Genomic DNA, 22,804 nt, shown 5'->3' on the forward strand with positions numbered 1-22,804 from the left:
TTCTGGGGCTTCCCTTTTTGATGCTCTAACCAGATGCCTATTTAATTAGTATGAGTGGACAGGAGCCCTAAGACACTCAGGACGGGGTGAGGAGGGTGGCGTTCATTCACCTCATTCAGCAAATCTCTAGTGAGCACTGGTGATGTTCCAGACTCCGGCTGTGCTAAGGAGACAGGAAATGCCTTCGCATTCACATTCTGTGTCACCCTGGAACTAGCTATGGGTTTCTTTTCAATTAAAAATTTTTTTTTGAGTACCTCAGAGAAGACATCTGGAACTTGGAATAAAATTGGCAAATTCATATCCTTCTTGGATGAAAGCAGAAAGGTGGCAGAGGAGTGAGGATATCTGAGTAAGAAAAACAAGAGCAGGTTAGAGCCACGGTCCCTGGGTTGAAGAGCCAGGCCCTTGGCTGTTTCAGACAGGAGACCAGGGACACCTGAGGAGTAGCCCCCACCTCGATCCTGGAGGGCCCCAGGCCACTGTGGGGCTCCCACAAGATTTCCCCTCTTTAGTCACTCTGGCTTCTCTGTCCCTTTGGTTTTGAACTAACCAGTGCCAGCTGTGGCTTGTCAGAGACAGTGTGCAAATAAGGCAAGAAAAAAGCTGTTCAGAAAAGCAGACACTGAATGGGTGAGATGCACCCCAGAGCTCCTTCTTGGCAAGACCTGCACAGAAGTTACTGATGTTTACCAAGAGCAGTGCTTTCATGCCCGCCTTGCTTTCTCGGGGTTTCTGTCCACCCCTTCCCTCCCACGGAACGTCTCCTCCTTCCAACTGCACTTTTCCTCTGGAACATTCCTTCTTTCTTTCCAGGCAGGAGGTGAAGCAGAGATGCTGCAGAGATAACACCAGTTCTCTTCACGGGGTGACCCGCCCCCTGGCCACGGTGGTGCGTTTTGTTACAGAGTAAAGACCACGACGTGCAGCAGTGCAGGGGGCCTGGGCATCACAGCCTGTGTGTGGGGCTCTGCGAATGCCCCGGACCCCAAGAAATGGAAACTTGTAACGCTGGTGGTTCTGCCAAGAGCACCTCTCCTGCCTAGTGAGGAAAGAGCTCATTGTCCATTGTTCACTGATAACAAAGGCGTGGGCAGGGAGTTTGGCGTTCGTGAGGCATTTATTGTTTCATTTCTCCCACCACCTCCCTGAGCTCCCGGGAGAGCACGGAGGTGGTTCTGACCCAGCTCCTTCACGGCCTTTGTCTTTGATATGTGAACAGCTGGCCTTGGACTTGACACCCAAACACTGACCAGGAGAGACCAGAGGCCACTTTAGAACTGTTTTCAACACACAGTAATCTCCAACAAAGGGCCCACAGTGTGACCTGAGGGCTTTCCAGGATGATGATGGGTGTGGCTTCAGCATGGTCAGGCCAACCTGAGAGAGTCCTGAAAGGAAGCGGTCTGCACAGGCAGTGACTTTCAGAACCTGGGCTCCTCTTCTCCAGGCCCCCAGACCTCACAATTAGGGGGGCTCTGAGCACACTTCTCTTTTTTCAGCCTGTTCTGTGTTAGAACTGCTGGTCCAAAGTGAGCTAATACTTAAAGCACATTCAGAACTTCCTAACCAAGGTCTCAGAAAAGCGTTTTGCCAAAAGTAAACAATTTGGAATGTAGACCTTTGGCCAGATGAGGAGTTTCTAATCCAGAAGAATTGTTGATACTTCAACAAACCATCCTTTCAAAAGACTGGGCACCTCCCAGGTGCTGCCCAGACACCTTAGAATTCTTGTGGGTGGGTCAGCACCACTTCTAATAAGGGTTGAGACTGCGGCCCGAATCTTCCGAGGGTAGATGTGAGCAGAGCGTCCCTGCAGGTAGCTCCAGCTTGCCTGGCTGGAGGAAGAACCACCCTTTCCCTTCCCGGCTGGCTGCCCCCCTTGACACTCCAGGACCTTGGCTGAGAAAGGGAGAGGTTCTGAGGGTGCCCAGGTGTGTCCTGGGCCTGCCTCTGTCAAGCCCCACCGCCCTGCGCCCCCCTCCCCACCTCCTACCAAAGGCTTGTGCACAGGGAACGAGGGAGCCGGGGGTGAGGGAGCCGTGCACAGGGAGCTTTGCTCCTGGCTGCAGGGGCAGGTCTAAGGGGTGTGGGATGGGATGGGATAGTGGGATGTTACACTATTTTGATGTCAAACACTAGCCATTTCACACAAAAATCCAGATTTCTGCTATTGTTGGAAAAACCAGCAGATCTGGACACCGGGGTCACGTGCCTGCAGGTGGCGCTGACACTGTGAGAGGCCGACTGTCCCTCCCCTGAAGGGAGGTGATCGCATTCCCTTTTGGTCGGCTCTGCTCACTCATGCTGTCCCTCTGACAGTCAGTGTCATGTGAGTTTGTACTCTGCCCCCAGTTAAAAGGTGCTAAACTGTCATTACACACCTGATCCTTGAAGTTAGCTAACAACTCTTAAAAAGAACTACGTCACGTGTGTTTTTATTTAGTAAACAAACCTTTGGGTTTGGTCAATCTCTGATTGCCTGCTTTAAGCTAAGACATTAGCTGGAGTTTAGATATATTCAGAGTTATGGGAAAAAACCCAGGGCTGAGCAACACACACTTCATAGGTGCTCTGAAAATACGCAGAACTGTGTCGCTGCTCACCGGGAATTTTATTTTTAAAAAGTGCGGCAGACAAAGCAAAGGTACCTGTTATTGAAGTGGGGTTGTGGAGGGACTATCCCTCATGGGGAGTCATTTATCCAAGGGCAGGAGGGTCCGTGACAGTCACCACCAGGAGAAAAGACTCTTCTCAGAGAACATAATTTTCCTAGCAAATGACCTTCCATGCCAGGGAGGCAACTTTTCATCCACAATGTGCCTGCAAACTTGCCCCCCCTGGCCTGCCCTCTCCCTAGTCTTCCTTGATGTCTCCCCTTCACCCCCTACATCAACCTCCCACTCACCCTTCCTTTCATCTCCCCTCTAAGAGCAAGGTCTGTCTCCACACCCGCAGATCAAAAATGGGGGAGGAACGAGGACACCTGGTTCTTTCAAGTGGCAGCTCCCTACACATGAATTCCCCCAACTGTGAGAAATGGAAATGTGTTCCAGAAGGGTCTGTTTGAGAGCGCAGGACTGGTGAGATTGGAGGAGACTGACCCAAAGTTTAAAGACAGGAAATTGCTACTCTCTAAAGGCAGGAATTTATGGTTCTAGACTTTTGATGGTTAAAATTTGACAAATTCAAACTAACACAATAAGAAAAGGTCAGATGACAAAGAGGAAAGAAGTGTTTTGAAAGGCAGTGTCCATGGGCAAATTCTCGTGTACTGTTTAGTGGTGGTGGAGAGGGAGGTTCACTGAGGTCTCATTGCCTCCAGCCAGGCCTGTTTTCAGGGCTCATTTTTGTCTTAGAAACCATTTCTGGTTTTTGAGCACTTGACTTATGTCTCTCAGCCGATCAGCCGTGCCCCTCAGATAACTGCCCCAACCCTTCAGAAGTCATCTTCCATGACACCTTGCTTGAAATCTTTGCCCCCCATGGCTGAGCTGTTACCTTCTGGGGAGGCTGAACACTAATGGCTTGTTGATGAGGCTGGCCTCACTAAACCAGGGAATCTTGCCAAATCTTGGAACAGAAACCTGGAGAGAAATGGAAAGAGATCATTTGGCCAAAGTGATTCACGTGACCATTGCCATCCCTAGGAGACCAAAGTAAGCTCACAGCAGCTCTAGGGCAGTCAGCATTTTACACAGCATGTTTATGTTTCATATTTGACCCTGTTGACTCTCTCATTAAGTAGCCAAGAGGAAACAGTGTCCTCTCCATTTTACAGCTGAAGAAATCAAAGCTTAGACAGTGAGGTTTGCTGAGTCACACAGCTGGTGAGCTGACTTAGGTTTTCTGACTTTTGTGTCCACTGTATCTTGTGTTCTACTATATTCCTTTGCTTCTTCATTACTCTCATCTGTTTATGCATCCTCTAATACTTCCATGACCTCAGCTGAAAATTAGCAGCCTCCTGTTCAAAGCGTCTGGCTGTTTGCAGCCACAAGGCCCTCCTCTCTCCTCCCTTCTGGGAGGCAAAGAGGAATGAACTGCCTTTTGAAGCTACAGACAACTGGCTGTTCATCTTGGCTAATCTACTTCCCAGCTGTGTGGCCTTGGACAAATCACAACCTCTCTGAGCCTCAGTTTTGTCTTCTAGGAAAGGAGGACGGTATCATCACTTTACAGGTCATGCACAAGACAGAAAGTTCCACGAGGGCAAGGATTTTTGTCTGTTCCCTTCACGGCTATAACACAAGCACCTAAGACAGTGCTTGATACTGGTAGATATTTAGTATGTGTCCAGCGGACGCACGGGTGCATGGGAAGTCCCTAGCTGAGGGCCTGCCTTCATAATAGGAGCTCAATAAATCTCTTTCCCAGCCCAGCCTCTCTCCTTTGCCCTTCGGATGCCAAATCCCCGGGTCTACCCGCTGTGGATTTGCTTTGCTGGCTCCCAGCGTTCCTCCCTGGGGAGGAGCCGGGAGTTCCTCCATGCGGCCAGGAGGGGGCAGCAGCGACCCCGCGGCCGCGTCGCCCGAGACGGGGCGCTCTGGCCGCGGAGGTCGGGGCGGCCCCGGAAGTGCTCGGACGCCAGCGCGACCCCGGCGCCCCGGATGGGGAAGGAGGCGGGCGGCCGCCCTCCCCCGGCCGCGCACGCCTAGGAACTCGCGGGCAGGTGGGTTCCGAGTGGGAGTCAGTGTTTCCGGGCCTCCTCCGCCATCCCCCGCAGGCCCGAGGCTGGGTGAGGGGCGGCGGCGGGCGGGGGAGGCCCGGGATGGGGAGCAGGGCGCCCCCGGGGACACCCTACCCTACCCAGCCCGACCCGACCCTACCGCCGCCCCTGCCCTGTCCCCGACGTGCGGGCGGGCGGGCGTTGCCCTTTTCGGCACCTCAGACCCTCCAGCCCCCGGGCGGCCGTGAGATGCCCGGGCTGGGGTCCCTCGTGCATGAGGGGGGCTCCCAGGGTGTCTGGCTTGTGAAGCAAAACCTGTCGTGGTCTCCATGGAAGAAATAAGGTTGGGACGTAAGAATTGTCTTCGCAGACTTGCTGGATGACCTTGGTACTTCTTTTAGTTTTCCCATTGTGTGGAGGGGGTCATTATCTTCCATCCTCCTAAGAATTTTGCCGTTATTAAGTAGGACGATAGCTCTTTAAAGGATAGCTGTTAATGGATTAAGAATCTTGAGTCCTTGGTTTTGGTTTCGTAAAGCATAGAGCTCATACGTTTCTGTATTGTGAGGTTTACTTTTGTCTTTAGACTGGTGACTTTTTTTTTTTTTTCCAAGTACTAGCCTTTGAGAACCCAGTAAAAGCTTGGGTTCCTAGCCCTAGAAATTTGTATGCATTGCAGCTACAAGTATGCATTGACAGGGAGGGTTTCTGAACCGTCTGAAGCCATCCATAGACCTCAGGGATATGTGAACGCCTGAGTTAAGAACTGGTTTAGAGGGAGACACGTGAGGCACAGGCTTTGGGGCAAAACGTTGATTTGAACCTGGCTCCACTGTTCACTGCTGTTAACTTGGGCTAAAATTACGTAAGCACTTTGAATCCCAGCTTTTCAATTTGTTAAAGTGGGGCTGGTATTAACTTGCAACGTTGTAGAGATTAAATGAAAAGCTCTGTAAGCTCTTAGCACATCGTAGGCACTCGGTAAGTGATAGCTGACAAAGGACTATAATGTGAAATCTGAAATGAAATTTTAATGTCTATAATTATAAGATGGCCACCACATATATTTTACTCAGACTTCTAATAAACTTCTAGCAAACTAATAAGTTGGTTTGATTTTAACTTAGTCCTACCCTGGACCTTTCACCACTTTCATAGATTCACCTTCCCTCTTTTTCTAGGAACTTGGCTGTATTGTCCTGCCTCAGGGGACAGACTCAACTGCCGCAGGCCTAGCCTGGGTTGCTGCCTTTGAAAGCAAGGGAAGGTCAGTACGATACCTACTACGACGCAGCATGGAATTTCCAGAGAGGTCTTATTTCAAAACTTTGTAAAGAACGAGAACCACATGGACTTCTGCAAGGGCGACTGAGCTGGCCTGAGCTTGAGGAAAAGGATAATGTGTGCCCAGCCTGTAACTAACACGAAAGAGGCCAGGTGGCAGAAGGTCTTGTATGAGCGACAGCCCTTTCCTGATAACTACGTGGACCGGAGGTTCCTCGAAGAGCTCCGGAAGAACATCTATGCCCGGAAATACCAGTATTGGGCTGTCGTGTTCGAGTCCAGCGTGGTGATACAGCAGCTGTGCAGTGTCTGTGTCTTTGTGGTTATCTGGTGGTATATGGATGAGGGTCTTCTGGCCCCCCATTGGCTTTTTGGGACTGGCCTGGCATCTTCACTGATTGGCTATGTTTTGTTTGATCTCATTGATGGAGGTGAAGGACGGAAGAAGAGTGGGCGGACCCGGTGGGCTGACTTGAAGAGTGCCCTAGTCTTCATCACCTTCACCTACGGTTTCTCGCCGGTGCTGAAGACCCTGACGGAGTCAGTCAGCACTGACACCATCTACGCCATGTCAGTCTTCATGCTGTTAGGCCACCTCATCTTCTTTGACTATGGCGCCAACGCTGCCATCGTATCCAGCACACTGTCCTTGAACATGGCCATCTTCGCTTCCGTCTGCCTCGCCTCACGCCTGCCCCGGTCCCTGCATGCCTTCATCATGGTGACATTTGCCATCCAGATTTTTGCCCTGTGGCCCATGTTACAGAAGAAACTGAAGGCCTGCACCCCACGCAGCTACGTGGGAGTCACACTGCTTTTTGCATTTTCAGCCCTGGGAGGCCTCCTGTCCATTAGCGCTGTGGGAGCCATACTCTTTGCCCTTCTGCTGGTTTCCATCTCGTGTCTCTGCCCTTTCTACCTCATTCGCCAGCAGCTTTTTAAAGAAAACATTCATGGGCCTTGGGATGAGGCTGAAATCAAAGAAGACTTGTCCAGGTTCCTCAGCTGAGTTAGGGACCTCCCTTCCGTTAAGGCCAGCTGATAGACTCGGCTTCCAGCTAGCAGAGTTCCATTCTGGAAGCAGCATGCTGATGTGGGTGGGAGATCAGAGGTCGAAAGAAAACGTTAACCAAAGGCTTGGGTGGTGAAGGTGCTTATCCTTTCTGTTATTCTGTGGATGAAAAAGCTTCTTGGGGCCCTCCTGAATTACTGCCTCTCATTATTCACTGTAACAAATGAAGTGATGTGGTTTCTATTTATTAAAAAAAAATTAACAACACATCCACACATCCATCAAGTTGTTGCATGGTTTTTCTGTAAGCAGAAGGCAGGCAGAAGGGACATGAAGAGAATAAGCGTGTGTGTGTGTGTGTATGTGGGTGTGCATGTCACATCCCTTGCACACCCACTAAATGCAGTGTACTAAATGCAGGCTCTGTTACTTCTCTGGAGCTCAAATCCTAGAACCCTGGGTGCCACGTCCAGTTTTGTTGCATAAGATCACAGAATTGGTCACTTAACCTTGATTCAGAGTTTCTACTTAGTTCTTGGTGAAGCATGTGTGCATGTGTGCAACAAACTATAAGCAGAGTATGATGTGTCATAAGACACAAGCAGAATGCTAGGGGAATGTGAGGAGGCTGGAGGTCAGAGAGCTGGAGACATGGGGAAATAGTAGAAGAGATGGCCTTTGAGCTTCGTCTTGAAGATTAGGTGAGATTCGGGTAAGCTAAAGATGGTGTAGGGCAAGGTGGCAAGGGCTTTAGGAGCCAGGGGAGCTAGCATGCTTTGTGTGGCCAGTGGCAACTGGAAGACTGTGGAGAGGGCATGCCCATCCAAAGAGGGTACCCACTATCCTCCCGTTCAATGTCTAGTCAGAATTTGGGCCTGGCTTCAGATCTTTAGAATTCCAGATAAAACTAAATGAAATTCCCATTGCTGTAAATGTGAGTTTTTTAATATGAAATCTGACTGGTAAATTCTGTCCAATTTAAATCAGGCCAGAAAACCCTTGTATGCAAGATGAGACTGTCGCTGTGCCCCATCTGGTCTCTGCAGGAGCACAAAGTACGGGGACTTGTGGGAAAGTTGGAATGGGAGGTCTGAGTAACAGGGCTCTGAGTATTCAGGGATTTGGGCTTTATATTGCAGGTAGTAAGCAATCCAGCTTTCTAAGGAAGGAGTAGAGTCATCTCGGGCTAGTTACTTAACTTCTGTTTCTCAGTTTTTTCATCTGTAAAGTGGGAATGAAAGTATCTACCTCTAGAACTGTGATAAATGAGGTATATTTATGCAAAGTGCTTTGAAGGACATCAGACACATAGCATTAACGAGTTAGGTGTTATTAAGTTGACCTGGAGGGAGACTTGAGGGCAGACAGTGCAAGATGCATCAGATGCCTCTTGGAATAGCTGGTCCTCATGAAATAATTCATTTGGGGCAAGTTCCTGTACTACTGCTTCTCACTAGAAATCAGTCTCAAATCAGAAATTTCATCAGGGCTGTAGTATTCCTAAGGAGAAATTTTTTTTCCCCTCTGAACATAATTTCTCAAAAGTGTCTTGAATAGGACTGGGAACTAGTGTCTTCAGCTCTGTCATCTCTCATTCTTTGCTTTAATTTAGATGGATGAGCGTAGTGTTTCGGGGTTAGGATGCTAGTTTTCCCTGAAGCCAATTAGATCGCTTTCACAGTCCAAGGACACTGGCTGACGTGGAGAGAAGGATTTTGGAGACTGACCTGTGGAACGCAAAGCATCTGTCTACTGCCTGTGTTGGGTCTGGCCCTCACGTGCCTAGATCGCAGAATTGGCTCCTCATTACTACTCAGTCCACATCAGGAACCAGGGCAGGGGTTAATGGTTGAATGTAGTAAAGAGTTGTATAAAAATGGTCTTTGTGTGTGTGTGTGTGTATTTTAATCCATTTGTCTTATTTGAATGGATTTCCAGTGATTAACTTTAGGGCAGTCACGTAGTGACTGCATCCATGGTGAAGAGCAGAAAGTTCCCCAAATTTGAATCACTTTCAAGACTAGTTCCTTTGTTGGATGAACTACTGTGTCTGTGCTGTCATTTTCAGCTCTGTCATCCTGTATGGTGTTGAGTTACCCAATCCTGTTCCGCCTGCTGGTTATAGAAGTTCAGTGTGGAGGCGGCAGGGTGTGGGGTGTGGTGGGTTGGATGTGAGGGTGCAGGGTGGGGCAGCAGATTTAATTCAGGCAGAAGGGAGGTGGCTGTGGGGAGAAGGATGCTCCAATCAGGATGAGCAGTAGGCCCGAGTGCACAGGGCCTGAGGCATCCTGGCCCTGGAGAGCAGCCCAAATGGACGGGCGGTAGTGACAGGGACTGAGGTCTGAGAGTGGTGAATACCTTGAATTATTGGATCCTGTAATCACTGGCAAATTAAGATTTTGAAAAGAGATACAGGATTCCCACCAAATGCACTATGTATTTGTGTGTGTGTGTGTGTGTGTGTGTATTTGTGTGTGTGTATAAAATTCTGGCAGCAGTGTTCTGGTTGAACTACAGAGGCTGAGCATGGGGACAGTAGAAATGAGGGTCTGGATTAAGGGTGGTGACAGTGGGCAAAGGAGGTGAGGGGTCTGATGAGAGAGACTTTCAGAACTAGTAAATTCATATTGGAAGGGAGAAGGGGAAGAGGATGACTGGAGAGCTTCTACCTTGAGTGGATTTGTGTATCCAACAACTATTCCATGAAAAAACAGAAGTGAGAGCAGGCTTGGAGGTGAAGTAGGTAAGAAATAAAGAATGGGACATGTTAAGTTCAAGATGCCTGAGATGGCACAGCCAGCTAAGGTCTTCCATATGGAGTGTCTGGATGACGTTGGCTCAAAAATCTGGCCATTATCTTGAATCCAGTGCTTTTGTGCTTGAAATTCTTTGGATGGAATTGGTTGCCTCACAACCAGGCTGTAGTGGAATTAGAGTAACCAAAACGGTAGGAATCAAAGGGAAAGGAGGTTGGCCTGGGAAAACGGATTAGAGACTAGAACACAGCCTGGAAGGAAGGCTCAAAAGAGAGAGTTATTGCCTATAAAACTGGTAAGGGTGAAAGCGAATGGTATTTGTTCACCAAATCATGACTTACAGGAGAAGACACCCTTTGAAATTTGAGCAGGGTAAGTTGAAGACAAATGAAAAAACAATTTTATATACCTTCTACATGTAACTCTTAAGTCTCACAGGCCAGGGATATAAATGGGTTACAGAAAGGTCTGGGAAACAATGGAAATACAAATTATTAAATGTTTCGTGAGCAAGTGTTAAATCCCAAGCCCTCTGCTGCTGCCACCTGAGGGACGGCGAGCCTCACCAGTGGTACCCCTCGTGGGGTTGCTGCTGGCAGAGAGATGCGAGCCCTGGTGACAGGAATGACCCAGTGCGACACTTGTGGGGAAAGTTACTCATCACTTAGGTACAGTAATCCACTCAGCCTTTAAATTTAAACCTCACTGAAAGGGTGCAAGTAGGATATTAATGATTTAAGTGTTTGGAGAATATTATGGTGTGGTGTATGTGGGCGGGGGAGGCGGAAGGGGCAACAAGGTTAAAGTAGCATCGGAATTAAAACCCCAACCTGTCAAATACGTGTTTGCATAAGAAGCTTTACCTGTTCCTCCCAGCTCTGTTTCTTGTCACCCTCAGTTATAAGTAAGGCTGGAGGGTGAGGGGTGGCAAATGACAGCAAGGAGGGAGGAACGGGAAGGCAGTGTTGCCCATCCTTCCAAAATGGTATTGGGGATTGTAGCGTTGAGGGACCAAGGAGAGGCAGAGCCCCAGGGCAGCAGGTGTGTTTTATTTTGTGGCCTGATGCATGATCGCCATGTCACTGGAATGCTGTGCAGGGATGAGTGTAGCCACAGCACGGTGGTTCTGTGTGGCATCACCTTGGTGTCAGTGTTATGCCTGTATGCTGTGTCCATGCTGTAAACTTTTGAGCGTGCATTTGGGCAGCTGGCTTAAATTATGGATTTAAGAATTCACACTGAGCATGCTCGAGGAAGCATTTGGAGTCATCATTTACACCTTCTAAGCCAAAGGCTCAAGGTCAAGAAAGGCAAAAGCAAGCCAGCAGAGGGCATCAGTCACACAACTTGACAATGTTTCAGACCCTTTGCATGCAGGGAAGCAGGGCTGGGACACAGTGCCATCTTGTGGAAGTTACTGATATTCCTTTTTATAATGAAACTCAATATGAGTCTTGGAATTCTCGCTGAACTGTGGTTTGGGAAATAACTATACGGTCTGAGGTCCCTCCCCATAAATTCGGGAAGTAAATTGCACACTGGGATTTTATAAATTATAATAGCTACATTTTGGGGCACCCAATGTGTGTCAGGCACTGTCTGTGCTCAGCACTTTATATACATAATTACCTTATTTACTTCTCATAACAATCCTGAAATTATTTTCATCTTTGAGTCAAGACCTTACCTAAGGTTACAGGGCCAACTTGCTTTGCTGACAGCTGAACTGCATCCAGGGCTAAAGGCTAACAGGTCGGCAGCTGAGCCAAGTCCCTCATCATCCCCTGTATCCCTTATTCTCTTCCCCCAACATCTCACAAAACATTTGTTATCCACTTAGGCACACCTCTGCTCACTCTCTACCATTCACATTTTTATGATGGTTGGCCTCAGGAATTCATTTATTCAACAGGTATTTACTGGACACTAACTATATGACAGATACTGTTCTGTGTGCTTGAGATGTACCTGTGATCTATCTGCTATAAAACGGACAAAGTTCCTTGACCTAGTGGAGCTTATGTCCTAGCAGGAGGAGACAGGCAGTAAACATAAGTAGAAGGTAATGTATGCTATTGGAAACAGAGGTCGCAATGGTATTAAACAAGGGAGTGAGTGTAGGTCTCATGGAGGAGGTAACATTTAACCAAAGACTTAAAGGTGGTGAGGGGATTACCCAGAGTCTCAGGGGAAGAGCATTCCAGGAGGAGGGGGGAGTGGCTGCAGAGGCCCCGAGGGAAGACCCCCAGTGTGTCCAGGGAGTGGAGTGAGCATGCAGGGCAGGAGGTGAGGCCAGAGGGCGGACGTGGGAGGCGAGGTCAGGCAGGACATTGTAGGCTATTTAAAGGACTCTGGTTTTACCCTGAGCTGGGAACCACTGGAGGGTCTTGGAGAAAAAGAGGGGTGTGATCTGACATAAATTCCAACATGCTCATTCTGGTTGCTGTGGGGCAAGAGCAGGAGCAGGAAGAAGCATTTGGAGGCTCTGATGTTCATCCAAGCAGGGGACGACGGTAGCTCAGAGCAGGGTGACAGCGGAGGAAGTGGTGCAAAACCGTCACATTCTGGACATAATTTGAAAGTAGAGTCAAGGGGACAAGTAGGGTATGAACACAAGAGAAGAATCATAAAGGAACACCTAAGCTTTCTGGCTTGAGCAAACTGAAAGATGGAGATGCCAGCCATTGAGATGGCGTCCGAGGGGATGTGGATGGAGATTTCTGGGAGGAGGACTGGGAGCTCAGTTTGGGGCATATAGGATGTGAAATGTATCATAGACATCGAAGCTGAAATGCTGAGCGGGGAGTTGGAGATACGAGTTTGGATTTTAGAAGCAATGTATGTGATGGAGATATTAATTTGGGACTTGTTGTTAAATGGCATTTAATGCTATGAAACTGAATGAGATCACCAAGGAAGTCTATACAGGCAGAGAAGAGGACCATGTACTCCAAATTAAAAGGTTGGAGAGAAGAACAAGCAAAAAGAATTGGAAAGCACAACTGCTGAGGCAGGAGGAAAATCAAGAGCTTAGAGTCCTGGAAGCCAAGCGCAGATGACTCAACGAGGGGGTGGTGATCATCTGTGATCAGATCAAAATCTGACAGAGCAAGAGAGCAAGGACTGAGAAATGACCATTGGATTTACCAAGGAGGAGGTAATTGGGATCCCTTAAAAGAACAATGTGTGTGTTTGTGTGTGTGGAGTGGTGGGAATAAAAACCTATTTGAAGTGGGTTTAAGAGAGAATCCGAGAAGAGGAAATGGAGCAGCAGGTACAGGCAACTTTCTGGAAGCTTTGCCTCAAAGGAGAGCCAGGAAATAGGACAGAAACTGAAAGGGGAGGTGAGGACAAGAAAGTTTTTTCTTTTTCTTTTTTTTTCTAAGAAGGGAGAAATGACAGCATGTTTTTATACTGATGGAAATGAAACAGTAGAAAGTCATAGTTGATGTGAGAAAGGTAAGAAGTAATTGCTCGGGTAATATTCTTGAGTGGGTGAGAGCGACGGGGTCCAGTGCACAAGTGGAGAGACTGGCTTTAGGAGGGGAAGGCATAGTTGATCTACGGTTACAAGGGGAAGGTAGAGTATATACATACAGGTGCTGAGAAGTGGGTAGATTGTAAGTGGATAGAGGAGGGGATGGGAATCTTGGGAAATTCTTTTCCAACTGCTTTAATTTTCTCAGGAAGTAAGAGGCAAAGAATCAGCTGAGACGTGAGGTTAAGGGAGGAAGTGATAGGGTGAGTTTAGGGCATCGGGACAGTGAGTGAACTGGGGAAGCTTTGTCTCATTGCCCGGCAGTGAGAATGGTAGTTGTGAATTTAAAGTGAAACCAATTAGATTGCATCTCTGTGTTTTCCTGACCACGTACAGCTACGTGGAGCAAACCAGAGTAGACGGTGTTGAATTTACCCAGGGTGGTGATTTTATCAGATTGAGAGAAGGGCAAGGGGAGACAGGCTGATACTCATGGGCAGGATTATAATGATTGACCACGGAATACGAATGAAAAGGAGAATGAACCTCAAGAAGGGTAAAGGGTAGGGGGGTGAGGGGCAGGGCAAAGGTCAAGGGACTGGAGGGTCAAGGGGTTTCAAAGACAGGAAGGCTAGAGACTAAAGACAAGGTTATGACTTTGGGAGTGAGCCGATGAGGTCGGATGGAGGGCAACATCACCGGAGGAGTGAAGTCCAAGGGCATGAGAAGTGGGTGGGGATGGGGGTGTCGGGAGGAGCACCCACACGTATGTGGAAATCCCCAAGAATTCAGACAGGGTGGTACTGGAGAGAGACAGCGACAGTGACACAGGAGCTAACATCATCAAGAAATAAGGGAGACTGAACCGGATGTTGGTAGTAAATGCAACAAAGAGGGGAACGTGCTATAATCTGCTAGGTGAGGTTCAGAGCTGAGGGCTTTAGGGAGGAGGGAGGAAGAATGGTCTGAAAGCAAAAATGAAAACTAAGGGTACCTACCCCACTTCAGGCTCAGCAGGACGAGGGCTGTGGGAGACAAGCGCCCCCTTTTAAGAAGGCTCAGGAAAGCCGTGCTCTGAGAGTCCTTGTGTTAGAGCAAGAAGGTGAAGGACACACCCAGAGAACAGGCGAAGACGCAGGGAAGTTTGCTGGCAGTGGGACGCGAGTGACAGAGGGCACCGGGAAGGTTCCAGCAGGTGGGCAGGGTGGGGGAGAGTGCAGAGTGGACTTGCACTCTCATCTCCACACAGCACGGCGAGCAGAGTCCTGGAGAGGAGGGTGCCCCGCAGCCTAGGGTTCCTGGGTGACCGACCCAGGCTGGGATAAAGGGCCACACGAGTGCCAGGTCTCAAGGCAGGCGATGAGGATGGGAGTGCTGGTGGGAGGTGGGGAGGGTGGAGAGTCTCTAAGGCTTCCTTTCCACCCTGAAGGAGGCGTGGTCCTAGTGTGTGGGCTTCCTCAGGTCACCACGAACACGCTTTTTGTCATTCCCTGATAGGGTCGTCGTGCTCAACCCCTAGGTCATGCACGTTTGACAAGAGCCCTTGGGGGCTAATGACAAATCTGAGAACTGTGAAAATGTCTGACAATGGCGCAGTGCCACCTGTAGTGTTCTAGAAAGTTCGATTTTGGGGAAAGTGCTCAGAGCTGAAGTGAGAGCCAGGGTTTGACCGGGTTCCTGGAAGGGCCGGGCCCCAGGAGGCACGCTCCTCCGACCACTGAGAGCGCTCTGGCGAGCTGAGCTGCAGGCAGGACGCAGAGGAGAAACTGCTGAAGACTGGTTGAAGCAAGCTAACTTAGACCACTGTGAAATAAAATTCCTGTTTTATGCCAAGCCAAGAAAATTCTAAACACAAAAAATTGTTTCCTGCCCTTTGGCCTCCTCTCTGCCCACGCTGTGCCTTGTGTATCTGCTCTAGGCATCGACCAAACCCCGCCTCCATCAGCAGAAATACCCGCTCAGCCATGAAGAGCAGCGTTCTCCCAGCATCAAGACAACTCCTGAACCGACAACATTCCTTCGTGAGCTCGTGCAGGGTCACATGACCCACCAGGACGACGCTTAGATCTCGATTAGGTAAACTATCAATAATATGTCATTTGCTGCACCGATCTCTGCCTCAAAAAACTGTAAAACTGATTGGCGGAACAGTTCTCAGAGCTTCTGAGATGCTCTTCCCAGATTATAATCCTCAAATTTGGCTCGAGCAAAGTTTTCCATTTCTTTCTTAGATCGATGGCTTCATTTCTCCTTAACACCACACCACTGTTTTTGGTGTCTTCTTGCCTTTTGCCAACTCACAGGTGCAGTTAGCGCCGGCCCGTTTACCTGGTGGTACAATGGCAATCACCAGCCAAATCAAAGCAGCGTTTTCCCCCCAGGTACGTGGCTGTGAGTCACAGGACTCCCCAGAGGGACGGTGCTGAGGAAGTCTCTGCTTCCCAGCAGCCCAGCATCTGCTCAGCCCCCTGGCAGTGGTGCCTCCCCGCGCGCATCAGGTAATGCGGGGGCAGGAGAGTCGGGGAAAGGGGCCTAGAAAGGCAGCCTGGCACCAGTTGGCACCTGGGATCACGTGACCCCAGGGATCAGCCTGAGTGAGGTCGTGTGCCCTCAACAGACCAGCTCTCCAATCCCTTGGCCATGATTTGGCAGGGATGAGGAGAGCACACAGAATCTCCCAACGCGGAGGTCCAGGACAGCGGTCCCTCGGGCCCCGGTGAAAGCCGGCCGGAGGAGCGGCGGCTGCTCTGCTGAGCCCCGCTGGCAGCGCTCACACTCCAGGAAGGCCCCGCGGCCGTGTGCGGGGCCCAGGGAACATTTGGACGCTGCTCAGTGAGAACACTGTGGGCCTCCCACTCTTTTCCAAATTGCAAAATCAACAGATTTTTAGGCCCCAGGCAGCTTTTGTGTCTGGAGCTGAGAGCACTTTTGTCTTTAAAAGAGGAAAGAGCAGCAGGCAAAGGAACTATCTCCTTGGCTCTCTCTGGCTCTCCGTTGCCTCCGGAAGGTACCCACAGAGAAAAACACGGGGAGAAGAAAACACAGCCCTTAAAAAACCTGAAAGACTAGTTTTCTCTGTTGTGTTACATGGAGCTTCAAAAGTATACTTTGCTAGCAGCTGTCTTGAGAGGGAGAACCCACTGTGGTGACTCCTCTGTCGCTATCTTGAGATCCTTATGTCCGTCTGGCCCCCAGCGCTTGCCAGGCTGTCTTGACTCTGCCTGCTCGGGGCTCCCGCTCAGGAGGGTCCCTGAAAATGACCTGGGGATGAAAATCAGGACCTGATATAAAGCACTGGAAAACATGACCTGATTGAAAACAGCGTGGGAGGGGCAGTCTACGGCCTTGACTCATCCAACAACCTGCCACTTAATCTGGTCTCAATATGGCAACAGGATTGCGATCCAGTGGTACATTGCGGTAGAAAAAACAACAAACAAAAACAGGTGTGTGTCGTGGTGGTGGACGCAGCTGGTGTGTCCCTTTAGACGGGGGACACGTGGAGGTGTGGGAGCGTACACTCCGCTTGATTTGTTCAGATATAGACTGCAGTATTATAAAGGGCTACAGAAGAAACTTTTTCTTGTTCAGCGATCTTTTCTTTCTGGGGATGAGAGTGGGGTTCATGTCTTTACAATGGATTCACAGTTGCAACAGTTTATTTCAGAATCTCATGGAACTGGACTAAAGATTTCCATTTTCTGATTTTTTAAAATCATACTTAGTGCTGAGTTATAAAACAGATGTTAGCAAGTACAGCATTTTTCAGACTCTGGGATAAAGAGGTGGTAAGTACGGGCTCCAAGCTCATTGAATCCATGTTTGTAAATGAACAACAGAGGCTACTTCCCTATCTCCTTTTGGCTTCTAACGTTAAGATGTTTGTTGAAACACCCCTCAGTGTATATGTGGCTCCCGCGGCTTACAGACATTTATTTATAGGTGGAACTCCCTGAGGAAAGGATGCAAAGTTTTGTTTATTTTTTCCTACCTTTAGTTCTCTTTTCTCCATCTCCTGGGTGTCCTGGGTGTTTCTGCCTGGAGACCAGGGAACTCTAACTCCCGTCACTGCGTCCAGTGGAAGACCTCTGTGGAGGACCTTCTGAATCTAAAGCTTTTTTTTTGTTAGAAGCCAAAGCCAAGTTAACAGACGACTCCAGGTTCAATACCACTGTGTCCTTCTCAACCAGCATTTGAGTGATTTAGAGTCTCATATTAAACTATTCCATTAGGAATGCAAGGTTTGGTTTCTGATTGGCTGAAATGAGTTCCATTGTTGCATTCTTTGTCAGAGGTCAAAATCACCACGTTCTGGAATGTTAGCAGGCTTTGGGTCCAGCGGATAATTTGGTTCTAGGACTCAAAGAGCGGCTTCAGCACTGCAGTCAGTAACAGTTCTCCCTGGAAAAATGACCTAAGCTTTCTCCTGTCATAGCTCTGTTCTGTAATTGCTTAGATATTTGGTCAGCTACTTTTATCCTGTTAACTTCTCTGGTGTCCCCAGTAACTAGGATATTCTTACGAATTCAAGAAAAGTTTGATGCATAAATAAAGGGATGAGAATATTTAAGAAATAGGGTGTTTATTCAAGATAATGTAGTTTGTTCCTCCCGGCGATCCTCAGTTACGGTCAACTCGGAAGAACTGTCCGTCTCCAGGTCTCCATCCAGGACTGAGGTTGGGGCTGGCGGCACGGACAGCCAGAGGGAAGGGTGAATGGGGTCGTGAAACACAGAAACACTACAGAGAATAAAGAAATAGGACCAAACCTCCATTTCATTTTACTCCAGTCTGCTTCCTTCCCCCACCCCCTTTCTTCTCGCCTGCTGCCGAACATGAGGAAGGGGCTACACCTGCTTGTTGAGGAGACTGAGTAAGGTCCCCAGGGAACCCTTTCATTCTGTGACGACTTGAGCTTTCCTTTCTCATGGTCAGCAAGTCAATCTAAGTTTTAAACATCTACACAGTGTAACACGGCGTATAAAAATAAGTTCAAGTTTAAGACACAGCGGAAAAGGACTAAACACCTTAAAACAATGAACTGGTGGAAACCTTCCCTTTAACCACCTCTGCTTGTGTCTGGGGAGGTGGTATGATATGATCCAGGAACACTGTGTCTGTTGGGATGAGAATGCTATCAGACGAGAATGCTACCCGTTCAGAACGCTGATTAAGAAATCAAATGCCTGGACAGGAAGGGAAGGCAGGCGCAGCAGACTGTGTCTTGTGATAGTTGGCATCAACGCAGTCACCTCCAGGTAAACTGGAGCTTTGGTTGACCCTTTGCTCTGGCGCCTTTGAATTTTCCTCTTTGTTAGTGCTTCTCACTCACAGTCACTGGACCTGGGATGCACGTACATGTGGACCTGACTTGCCAAGTGAAAATTTCAAACCTGAGAAATAAAATGGCTTTTTATTGCATTTTGGGGAGGAGAACAGTAGTCCTTAGATTTTTTTGGCCCAGGTAAAGAGCACTGTTAGTGAGGGGTCCCCGTGGTTGAACGGGAGGTCCCTGCCCACATCGTCCATGCTGCCTCTCTCTGCCAGGGCTCACACAGGCCAGGCATGAAGTGAGTGGACCATGGAGTCTGGATGAACGGTGGTGTTTGTCTTAATATGCTACAGTGAGGCATGTTGGGAAGCGATCTCATCTAATTTAGACCAGGTAAATCTTCAAAAAGAAAATTCTGAATGAAATATCAAACTTTGGGGAAGGCTTCAGATCACATACTTGGCAGGAGGGGCTATATTACCTTAATAATAAACATTTTACTTGGATAAATCTTTGGGATTTGTCTTTAATGATAGCTTAAAATTTCAGTGTTGGAATTATCATTTGAAGATTAAGGTATAAAAATAAGTTCTCTTTTCCTGTAAACTCGTATAAACTGATCTTCCAGCATTTACTGACATCAGTAAGACTCTTTCCTCTCAACGTGGCAACATTTCTTTGTCTTGTACTTTTATCCCAATGATGTGTTTCCCCCCCGACTCTGCCAAATAGAATGTGTGAGATTTCTGTGTTTCAGACCTACAATTTCTCCTGTAGTGTTACATCTTTTGTCTCCATAGTCTTACATACTTTATCTCTCAGAAAAGTAAAACAAATAGGAAAAAAATGTCTTTGTTCACTAATTATTAATGGGATTCCTGAAGACAGGCTGAAAATTTCAGGCTTCTGTGTCTTTTCTTGATACCCAGGATTTTTACTTCATCTTTCACTCTTCTGTTGGACAGACACTTCCACTGAAGATAATTATTCTCCACCAAATAGTGTCTTAAATCACAATGCTTTAAGAACTTAAAAGTCAATCATTTTCAATTTAAGCTCCTTAAAAGATCAAATTATGTATTTTTTCATCTTACCTGGTTTTGAAACAAACTTTTAATTTTGGTCTTCTTTAGAAAAAGAAACAGAACACATTTCACTTTTTTTTATATAGAATAAACTTTGTTTTTATTATAGACAGATCAAAAATAAAAGTTTTTATGTACATATGACATATAGTGCAAATGAAAGGCTTTTAAATACCACATGGACATGTTGTCAGAAACAAAAGGAGATGAGTGATGGGGGGTTAGGATGGTCGTCCTGGAACTGCAGGAGGGGGTCGCCTAGTGAAAACAAAACAAAATAACAAACAGAAAAACACAGATGCAGAGGAAGAAAACAATGTTTAAATTATAAAACAAATGCAAGTAAGAGCATGCAAAAATATCTCACAAAAATCAAATCCAAATCAGACAAGAAACAAGCAGACATGCAGGGGAAATGAGAGAGGACCACATGGCACCATAAGCAGCTCCTAGCACGTTTCCTGAACCAGCCGTGTGCTGGGTTTGAGCCAGCTGAGCCCACTCGAAAGCCTTATTATTTTGTACCAAGGATGATAAATCCACACCATCCTATTCAGAGCAATGGGAACAGGACCAGAGCCACGTACCTTTATAACTTGAGTATTTGTTTCCTAGCCCTGATTTTGTGATTTCATTAAACGTTGTGAAATCTCCACGGGGGGGGAGGGAGTGGATACAGACATACGACCAGTGAAAAAAAAATTTTTTTAAGATGAAGGAAATTAGAAGGTGGCAGGAGATCAAATGAGCAATGTAATCACAATGCAGAAAATATCAGGGGCCGACCTTAGAGGATTTGTAAAGCAGAATTTGCTCCACGTGAAAATCCTGATGTGACAGCCTTTCCAGGCCCAGGGAAAACTACGAGGCTACATCTGGTCCATGGTGACCCCAGGATTCCGTGAGATTTCCCTCTGTCTCACACTTAAGGGCAACTGAAGGTCCCATTTATTTTGAATGGGGTCCAGGGTAAATGAAATTTGGTTTGCTGGCTCTTTCTCTGTATCCCTAGCCTGGCTGGCATCTTGTCCCGCTGCTTGTGAAGTAAGGGTCCAGAGCTGTGCTTCATTTTGACATCAGCCCCTCTGGATGATGTGATGCAAGGAAGATACAGTAAATGCTATGTGGCAACGGACAGTTCTGTAAGTAAGAAAACAGCAGGCCCAGTGAAGCTGCCCCACGGGTTTCCGGCAGACATCTACATTTAATTTCCTTTTTCTAAACCGGTTGGTAATGAGCTCAACATTACGGCAAGCCATAGAACTCAGAGGCTGGTTCAGCACCCTGCTCCCTGCGGAACTTCTTTCTGGCTACACATCCAGGTGTTCAACAACATACTCACTTCCATTTTACTTCTGTTAACACCTCAGTGAGTGGAGCAATGAGGTCTACAAAAATACAAAAACAAAAACAAAACTGCTTTTTCATCTTCTAGGAGATGTTAATGGATCCAAACTTACTGGGCTATTTCTGAGCAGTGGTTAAAAAAAAAAAAACAAAAACGATCTTACCTTCCCCAAAGTCCAAGACCAATTTTAATTTGGTCCAATTTAAGCTGGCTGCACTTAAGGAGGCCTCCCATCCATTTAAATGATGAAGAACTTGTTATTGGTCCATAACCTTTCAACTGCGGGGGGTCTGCAAGCCTTTAGCTTTAGAGATCCAGGTAATGGGTGTCCCTGGTGTTTTCATGAAGAAAGTGTAATTAAATTCCTGTCAGGCTCAATGAGATTTATCACCTGCCCAGTAGACAGAAGCTATTTTTGAGTTCTGAAGGGGCTTTGGAACACTTTAATGACCTCAGCAGGGCGGGGAGGTGAGCCGTTAAACTGAACAGCGAGTCCACAGTGCTGAAGGGACATTTTGTTAGCACAGGCCAGAGCGCTTTCCTGTCTGAGTGCGTTCGGTGTTCTAGGCCAGAAGGAGGATCAGAAACGTTACGTCGTGGAGGACACTTCACGGACAGCCAGGATCTCTGCTGTGGGCAGCAGCGTGACGTTTGTCCCCTTTGCTCCCTTCTCCTCCTCTTCGCTCAACCTGCATCTAACTTTCCTCTCGTTGCCAAAAAATCATTGTGGACGAGGACACCGTACCGTGGATCAGAGTGACTTTTGTTCTGTCTGTGTTGTGACCATTTCTTTTCCAGAATTTTCTGTACAACTTAACACAATGTTGAAGTGTTTGAAGGCAAGGGCTGAAAATACTGAGGGTTTTTATAGGAATGGCTACAAAGGCGCCTCATGTGGTTGCCGCCTCTAACGTGAACGGTGGAGTATTGAGTCGGGACACCGAGATGCTGACCCGTCTTAAAGCTCATCATTGTCAGCATTCACCACACAAGCAAACTCCACCCACTCAAGATTATAATTTCAGGTTATACTTTCTTGAGCTTTCTGAAAAATGACTTCATAGAATCGTTTGGCCAAAACAGGAAAGGTAAGGTGGCAGGACAATCAGTCTCTGGAACATGGGCATAATTCCTATATGAAAGGTTTAATTATGAACACGAATGATGAATTACCCACATCCTCTGGGATCTACCTCAGTGCTGCAGTCCGTTCTTATGGTGACATTCCTCCGGCAAAAACCCCAGGAAGGTCTTTCTTTAAATAATGTGTATTTTTTCTTTTCTGTTATCATCTCACAAAACACTCTTTACCTGTTCTCTTTGCCAATCACTTAGATAACTTAATATCCCAGGGCGGTGGGTGAGGCGGAAGGCTTGGGAAAGAAAGGCAAGAAAGCAATATGAATACTCATGCTTCTCAACTCCTCTCTGATGATCTTAGCTTTAGAGTCAACCTAGAGCCCTCCTTCTGCAAGAAGACAATGGGGTAATGTAATTAATTTAAAGGGGCTCATCTTCGGAGACGGAGAGAGAAAAGCTAATACTGAAAAGTATCTGAGGCCTCCACCAGGCTCCCTAGGAACCGCTGTGTGTATGCCTCTATCTGCTCCTCTGGGACCTCCCTCCCGGGGTCTCAGACACCACTGTGACCAAAGACAGAGCTCCAGGAGGACTGTCCTGAGTTGGGAGCTCTGGTTGCTACCTACTACATTTGATTTTATCACACAACTTTGTGTTAGTGACAGCCTGACTGATCTCACTCAGTGCCTTTTCCTTCTGGCCTAAAGCCACTAAAGCAGTGTTTCCGAAGGCACATCCCTCAGAACACTGGTCTTGGGAGAGGCTCTAGGAACAAAGCATTGTTAGTCAAAAAAGTCTGAGAAACACGTAGACAGTAAGC

The 22,804-nt window shown here is 47.6% G+C and overlaps 2 protein-coding genes across 6 annotated transcripts in view; one reads left to right on the top strand and one right to left on the bottom strand.

Moving 5' to 3' along the window:
• Positions 1 to 3,480: 3,480 nt before the first annotated feature.
• Positions 3,481 to 22,804, bottom strand: part of DNM3 (dynamin 3) — a 475,573-nt gene continuing 456,249 nt past the window's right edge. Inside the window, exon 22 of one of the 3 annotated variants that reach the window (XM_032463725.1) lies at positions 3,481 to 3,587. In XM_032463725.1, coding sequence (XP_032319616.1) covers positions 3,521 to 3,587 — 67 coding nt within the window. In that variant the 3' untranslated portion in view covers positions 3,481 to 3,520. Of the gene's footprint in view, positions 3,588 to 19,628; positions 19,815 to 22,804 lie in introns of those variants that run through there. The other 2 variants (XM_032463729.1, XM_032463731.1) reach the window with 2 other exon arrangements.
• PIGC (phosphatidylinositol glycan anchor biosynthesis class C) lies at positions 4,456 to 7,246 on the top strand. Of its 3 annotated transcripts, none has more exons than XM_032463733.1 (2): positions 4,456 to 4,672; positions 5,851 to 7,246. In XM_032463733.1, the coding sequence occupies exon 2, from the start codon at positions 6,069 to 6,071 to the stop codon at positions 6,960 to 6,962; it is 894 nt and encodes a 297-aa protein (XP_032319624.1). In that variant the 5' UTR covers positions 4,456 to 4,672; positions 5,851 to 6,068; the 3' UTR covers positions 6,963 to 7,246. The 3 variants fall into 3 exon arrangements, with proteins under 3 accessions (XP_032319624.1, XP_006192141.1, XP_032319625.1); XM_006192079.3 differs by lacking the exon at positions 4,456 to 4,672 and adding an exon at positions 4,679 to 5,057; XM_032463734.1 differs by lacking the exon at positions 4,456 to 4,672 and adding an exon at positions 4,679 to 5,012.

The sequence above is a fragment of the Camelus ferus genome, chromosome 21 (genome assembly GCF_009834535.1).
Source record: "Camelus ferus isolate YT-003-E chromosome 21, BCGSAC_Cfer_1.0, whole genome shotgun sequence".
Classification (NCBI taxonomy): Eukaryota; Metazoa; Chordata; class Mammalia; order Artiodactyla; family Camelidae; genus Camelus; species Camelus ferus.

What these genes read in the sequence shown, in the direction of transcription:
- PIGC (XM_032463733.1), top strand. Translation starts at nt 6,069, where the DNA reads ATGTGTGCCCAGCCTGTAACTAACACGAAAGAGGCCAGGTGGCAGAAG.